The following is a 7,753-nucleotide window of genomic DNA, read 5'->3' on the forward strand; positions in this document are numbered from 1 at the left end:
TAATCACCCAAATTGTTGTAAATTGTCTAGCACTTCTCGGTAGTCCAACCACAAAATTCATGGTGATGTTCTCCCACTTCCATTCCGGAATGGGAAGTGTTTGAAGCATCTCTACTGGTCGCTGATGCTCTCTCTAGACCATCTGACAAGTCAAGCACTCTTATACAAAATGGCTAATGTCCCGATTCATACCAGGCCACCAATATAAAGTCTTCAAATCTCGGAAATATTCGTACTCCTGTGATGGATGGAGTACGGAGATGCATGTGCCTCTGTCATAATATCTACTCTCAACTGTTCAAAACTCGGCACCCACATCTATACTCTGTACCGAACAATACCATCCTCAACTGTGTAGAGAAGACTACCTCTGGCCTCATCCTTCTGTCTCATATGCTGCAATAGCTCATCTGAAGTTTTTATGTCTCTAATCCGATCTCTGAGAGTCGGTTGTACTGTCAGTGCTGAAAATCTCGATCTGTGACCACTCTAATAGATCTCAAAATCAAACCTTTGTATCTCACTCTGTAGAGGTTGCTATACTGACAAACATGTTATCACTGAAGTCTTATGACTCAAGGCATCGGCTACCATATTAGCTTTACCAGGATGGTAGCTAATGTCACAGGCATAATTCTTAAGCAGCTCCAACCATCTACGCTGCCTCATATTCAGTTTTTTTTTGTGAGAAGAAGTACTTGAGGCTCTTATGATCAGTGCAAATCTTGCACTTCTCTCCGTACAAGTAATGCCTCAAAATATTAAGCGCAAACACTATAGCTGCAAGTTCCAAATCATGTGTCAGATAGTTCTGCTCATGAATCTTCTATTGTCTCGACGTGTAGGCAATCACTCTATCACAATGCATAAGAACAACCCCTAAGCCCATCTTAAATGCATCTGTATTGATAAGTGCATTTTATGCACTTAATTAACATATGATTTGACTTGGCTTTTGTGATGTATCGAGTGGATTTTATGCGTATTTTTTGTTGTTTTTGTGATGTGCAAGGATTGGAGAAAAAGTACCGAGAAGAAGCGAATAGATGAATTATGGAGCAGCAAACTTCAGAAAATTACTGGGGATGTTAGAGACATCTAAATCCGATCTTGACCGTACAAAGTAAATTTAAGATGTTTTAAAGCTGTTGTAACAATTTAAACTGGATCTAATAGTTAGATTGTGAGATATGATTTTTTGAAAATTATCGTGCGCTTCAAAAGAGCATATGCAAGAGAAGAGCATATGAGAATGTTTAATGGGATTTCATGCACCTCTGCGCAAAGGCTAGACAGATTTGAGTGAGGAGAAGCGCTTCTGTCTTGGGATACGAAAGAAGTCAAACATTTGAAGAGTTTCTACGCTAAATTCAGAGCTTCTGCGTTCAAAACGAAAAGAAGCCAAAAACTTGAAGCACTTTTGCGAGAAGATCAGGCGCTTCAGCACTTAAAAAGAGAGCTTATGCGCTAGTTGACGAGAAACATGAAAGACGTAAGTGCATCTACGCTAAACGAAGAGCTTCTGTGGTGTTGTGTGAAAGGAAACAAAATAGAATTTCAGAAGAAGGAAACATTCGATTTGTTGGGCTTCGATTCACGGGCTTTGAGATCAACTCCAACTAATATAAAAACTCTTGGAAACGCATCAAAAAGTGAGGGAGCCGCACACATCGGAGGAGAGAACACGCGCACAAATTGGAAAGAATCTAGAGAAAAAAAAAAAGCAGCACCTAAACAACATAACCACACAACTACGCATTCAAAAAGGCTTGGGACACAGATTTGAGACGTGGGAGCGAACAAAAAGGGATAATCGATTCAAAAGACAGGGGACATTCATCTAGGAATGGAGAATCAACTCTACTCTGTGATTTTGTTTATCTGCCTTGATTTATGATGAGATTTTTGAATATATCTATGTGTTTGATTATTTGATTATAAACTTATTAGTTGTTTCTAGTGATTATTCTTAACAATATATTTGGGTATTTCTGATTTGATTGTCTTTCAATTACTTGATCACTAATTGAAATGTTAAATTTATTTGAAATATGGCGCTCGGGAGAGGAGATTTTGAATAGGATTATAGGAAAACACAACCTAGGATTTTTGTAGAGTTTGGGAGGCCTAAAATTTCCTTTAAGGTCATTGAAAGAGAACTATATAACTTGATTAAATTATTTTTTGTTTGATTTCTGATGGGATATCAAAATTTATATTAGAATAATAAAATTTACTCGGCACTCGGGAGAGGCAGTAAATAGCACTTAAGGGTTCTTGGCCTATAAATTGGAATAATTGATATTATCAACTGATATGCTTTGCATGAATGAAAATTGAGTAAAATCATGTATCTTTAACTCATCTCAGATCGTGTACCCAAATCTGTCCTTGAAATTCTGATTTGTTTAATTTATTTTATTCTATTGAATTTAAAACGTTGAAAATTTCTAAACAAAGTTGCGATTATTCTAATTACAAGACTTGGTGTGAATATAAATTTTCAATCATCGTGAAAACGATATTCTACTTACTCTTTATTAAAACTTGACACCGTGCACTTGCAGACACAAAATTACGCAATACTTGTACACATCAAACTCCTCATGCTCCACTGGCATCGCCAAAATCGGCACAAAAGTAAGTGCCTCCTTCAGCTGATCGAAGCTCCTCTGACACTCAGAACTCCAAACATACTTCTTTTTTTTTCTTGGTCAAAGATGTCAAGGGCACTGAAATAGAAGAGAAGCTCTTGATAAATTTTCGATAGTAACCTGCTATACCCAAGAAACTTCGAATCTTAGATGCATTATTTGGAATCCCCCCAACTCTGTACAACCTCAACCTTAGACGGATCCACTGTTTTCCCATCTCTATTAACAATGTGGCCTAGGAATTCCACATGATCAAGCCAAAACTCGCACTTGCTGAATTTTGCGAACAACTTCTGCTCTCTCAGAATCTGCAAGGCTATCTGTAAGTGTTGTTTATGCTCCTTTGAGCTCCTTGAGTAGATTAAGATATCATCGATGAAGACAATGATGAACTGATCAAGATATATACGGCCGAAAAACACGGTTCACGAGATCCATAAAAACCGCTGGAGCATTAGTCAGGCCAAACGGCATCACCATAAACTCGTAATGCCCATAACGTGTTCGAAATGCAGTCTTGGACACATCCACATCTCTGACCCACAGCTGATGGTATCCAGAATGCAGATCGATCTTGGAAAATACTGAAGCTCCCTGCAAGTAATCAAATAGATCCTCTATCCTCGACAGTAGATACTTGTTCTTCACTGTGACACGATTGAGCTCTCGGTAATCAATACATAACCTCGTACTTTCATCCTTCTTCTTCACGTACAGTACTGGTGCATCCCAAGGCGAGAAACTAGGGAGAATGAAGCCCTTCTCCAGCAACTCCTGAATCGGTTAAGAACCAATCAAACCGATTAAAAACCGGTCAAGAACCGGTTCAATCGATTTCCCGAATTTTTTTAAAAAATTAGTTTTTTGTAATTTTAAAATCTTAATTTAATATTTATATATATATATATATATATATATATATATATATAAGATTATTTGAAATATGTACTTCATTAAAAATATTATTTTAGTAATATTTGATTTTTTTTAATAAATTAATTTAATTTTAAAAAATATATAACTATAATCAATATTTTGAATATATTTATATTTTTATTTAGTTTTCAAAGTATGATAAATATATATATATATTTCTATTAATATATATCGTTTAGGTTTTTAAAATTTTAAAATATATTATTAATTATATTATATTATATGAACAGTTTTTCGAACCGAACGTTCAATTAGACCATTTTTTTAAATAATCTGGATTAATTTCGGTCCGATTATGAAAATATTGACCCCCTACAGACTATCGAACTTCCCTAACTTGAAGTCGGAAAAATTTGCCAGAAAAATCCTCAAACTCCCTCTTTTTTTTTCTCTCTTTTTTTTTTTTAGGATACGAACTCCCTCTTACCTCATTGTTTATGTTACATGTCAGTTTTTGCACGCAAATCGAATGATCGGGGATCATATCAATCGTTAAATTCACACCATAACCTGATTTCCCAATTATTCTTAATAAAAATCTTAAATTAACATCCTACGTGAAAAAGTGCAATATTCAGTGACACACAACACTAGTGATTTTACGTTTTTTGTCCAGAAAACACTTATTTTAAATATATAATTCTGATGCACATGCAGGTTTGTTTTGCTTACATACAAGTAAATCAAACTACGCGAGGTTCACACATTTCATTCAAGAAAGAATTCATTTTGTTCATGGAAAGAGCATAAAAGAGAGAACCCCAAATAGCATAGATACTTGGTTTTACTTTTAAGCTTCTTTGTCCACAACTAGGCTAGTACTAGAGTAGCGAAGATAAACACTTGAGATCCATCTGTCGTGCAATAAATTTGTCCAGATTCAAGCTCTTCAGATTCTCCTCAAATATCAGCCGCAAGAAAACTTCCTGTTAATGTTACCTGCCAAGTGAACATCATAGTGTCGTTAATTACTTTCTTGTACATCACGAGCTAAAAAGAAAGAAAACTGGATAAGCTTCAAAATGTCTTTGAATGTAGGTGGATGTGAAACATTTTGGCATACTTAGGGAGGTAGATTCAAAGCGTTTTAGAATCATTTGGAAGCACAGTTCATACATGTCTAGATCCTGGGAGTCGTAATTACAATGTGTATAGAAGTCGTTCAGTAAAGTTGGATATCAGTAGAGGTACCTTTTCGCCTAGTTTAAAAGCTGGAAGACCCTTGTAAGGGCATGTACCGCATCGAAAAGCATCACCAAGACCACACTGCATAGACAGCAATCATTAATGAGATTATATGGGTGAAAAACAGAGCTCCTTATGCAAACAAGCTCCATAGCCAATGCAGAAAGTGACAATGAAACTCGCAAGCACCAAACCAACATAAGAATTCATCATAATTTGAACTTGCTTTTCAAAGCCAAACATTAATTAAAAAATGTTTGCATATTGCAGTCACTGTTAAAAGTGATAAGAGTGATCAGCTTGAAGTAAAATAAAACAGCAACTAGCATATGAAAAAAATTCAGTAGTACCCCATCATTTTCAGGACGTCTGGCATTTAGAAACCCAGATACAAAACAGCATTTTAGAGTTGAATTGAACTCACATTTCCACAAGCAGATTGAGGATTATTCAGCTGGTCCATGGTAAGTCCAAGCTTCAGCACTTTTTCCTCTTCCTCAGCCCTTCCACAAGTGCAGTTTTTACAGGCTTTCCTCGTACTTCCAACTTCACAATCACCTAGTAAGGGGCAACACTTTCAAAATTTCTTCCTACCGATCATACATAAGACTATAAATAAACAATCGAACCGCAAACAAAAACACTAACCAAGTGACAGCTGAGGTTTTTTCAGATCTTCTTCTGTGAGGAGGCTATCCTCATCAATTAAATCCATATCATCGTCAAAATGAACTTTGGGTAGAACTGGCATGGATTTCTTAATGGAAAATGATGAACCTATATTCCATGAGGGCTTTTTACCCACAACCTGGCGGCAACAGACAATCAGATCAATTTAGAAATCCCTAAAAGTCAAACATCCAATGGCTCGCAGCATATAATAACAAGGGAATAAGACATAGATACCACCAGATCAATAGAATGCAAGGGCAATCAGTGAGGGGAAAAAAGAGAGAAAAAAAGTGAGGGGTTTGATGCTCACTGCAAGAGATTGGCTACTTTCAGAAGTTTGTACATCCAGAAACCCATTCAACAGTAACTTGCGCTCAAGGGAAGATTGCATCTGCAACAAGAATTGCACACAAGATCATTCTGACATACATTGAGACAAAAACTATTGTCACCGAATACTCCAATAAGCCAGATATGTCACCCAGGTGCAAACTTACCATTTGCCCCTTGGCAGGTTCCGAAGTCAAATTAACAAGAATAGTTCCACCGGGTCTTAACACACTATAAATATTGACCAGCAAATTATCATTGGGAAACTCAAATGATTTACAAACACAGATAATATCATCTGTAGATGAAGCTTCCTCCGTCAATAGACCTGCCACAATGTATGAACTCACATGAATTAATGAACCCAAGGCAAAGACATCCATACACCATAAGGTACGTTCAAGACGTTCGACGCACAAACTGTTATCAACTCTAACTTTGGATCTATAAATTGGAAAGGCTTGAATAAACTTAACTCGATGAATTCAGAAATAACAGGACGACCAATGGCCGTTACACATTTTACGTCTACAAGTAGCTGCAGGCAATCTTATGTGACTAAGAAAATATACAGGGAAAGTAAAAATATTTTCGAGCACTAAATTATCGCAGTGAATATGTGAAGCCTCCTTTGTGCAGCAAATGGGTATCAGGACAGCGATCATGAAAAAGTGCAAATCCCCATTCAACGGAATACAATGCTCTCTATATCGAGGAAATGTACACCACAGATTTCCTTGTTTTAGAGACATACGGATATGATAACAGTAAGAAGCGATTCATCTTGATGAGTAAATAGAAGCATCAAAGAAAAACTAAAAAGATATCGCGTAATTTAATCTCGAGATAAACAATACTCAACACTGTATATCACATAAACAGCAGGATTTTTTGGGGTTATCATCATTTGCACTTGGACTAACAAAAAGTTTCAAGCTTATTATGAAGAAAAATATTGATGCATAAAAACAAAGAAATAATTACAGTCTGAGGAAGCTTGAGTGATGATCAAAGGATCGAGCTTTTCAAATCCCTCCTTTCTCACCACCTTGATTGCCTCCCAAATAGTGGTAAGAGACACGGCTACTTGATCAGTCAGCACCAACAACTTATCCTGCCCCATCTCTATGCCCTACATCAGAAATGGAATGAAAAAAATACTGATTAAGAGCAAATTCTATCCGAATAATCTAATTCTAGCTCATACTTTCTCTATGCCCTACATCAGAAAATGGAAGGAAAAAAATAAAGATTAAGAGCAAACTCTATCGAATAATTGAAATACCCAGTTTCATACTGAAATTTTCCAACAAATGCTGTAAAATTCCAAAATTAACATTTAAAACATCTAATACATACATCTAAACATCCAAATAATAAATAATCAACTCTAAAATCTGAAAATCCCCAATATAAAATCTGGAATTTCGAAATAATGCTAAATAAATTCCGAAAAATAACCAATAACTCCAATCGGTTCAAATATGTATCTACAACCAACAATTTAACATATATCAATTATATAATTTCGAACAAACCAAAAGCCATTGAAACCCTAAATTTCGAATTATACCTTCTAGCAGTCCTAAAATTCGACAATAAGCTGAAATCAAGATACCCAAGTGTTCGAGAACAAGAACACGACCAAAGAGGGGTGAAATCGCACGGCTGCCGGAAAATGGGGTCGACGGGAAAAACGAGTAGTGCAAGATAGCTCTTGAAGAGAGGATTCCAAAACCACCCACGAATCTAAATTTCGATCGCCGACGACGGAGTTAGCGGCGGTCAAAAGTGGCGGAAACGGTGGAGGAAAAAGAAAGAAGAAGATCGAGAGATTGCAGAGAGAATGAAACGAGAAAGTGGATGGGTAGGAGAGAGTCAGCTCGGTTCGGAGAGCGAGTTTTCAAAGTCGGTGACTCGATACCCTTCCAATCCGGGAGGTTCGAGAGGAACAGGTTGTCTTCTTGAAACAATAT

The 7,753-nt window shown here is 36.5% G+C and overlaps 1 protein-coding gene across 1 annotated transcript; it reads right to left on the minus strand.

The window, feature by feature from the left end:
* Positions 1 to 4,269: 4,269 nt before the first annotated feature.
* On the minus strand, positions 4,270 to 7,753 carry LOC140874991 (anamorsin homolog). Its single transcript, XM_073278505.1, has 8 exons — positions 7,351 to 7,753; positions 6,762 to 6,909; positions 5,945 to 6,105; positions 5,758 to 5,838; positions 5,424 to 5,583; positions 5,200 to 5,333; positions 4,782 to 4,856; positions 4,270 to 4,529 (listed from the first exon to the last, which is right to left on the minus strand). The coding sequence occupies exons 2-8, from the start codon at positions 6,898 to 6,900 to the stop codon at positions 4,491 to 4,493; spliced, it is 789 nt and encodes a 262-aa protein (XP_073134606.1). The 5' UTR covers positions 6,901 to 6,909; positions 7,351 to 7,753; the 3' UTR covers positions 4,270 to 4,490.

Source organism: Henckelia pumila, chromosome 1, assembly GCF_033568475.1.
Source record: "Henckelia pumila isolate YLH828 chromosome 1, ASM3356847v2, whole genome shotgun sequence".
Lineage (NCBI taxonomy): Eukaryota > Viridiplantae > Streptophyta > Magnoliopsida > Lamiales > Gesneriaceae > Henckelia > Henckelia pumila.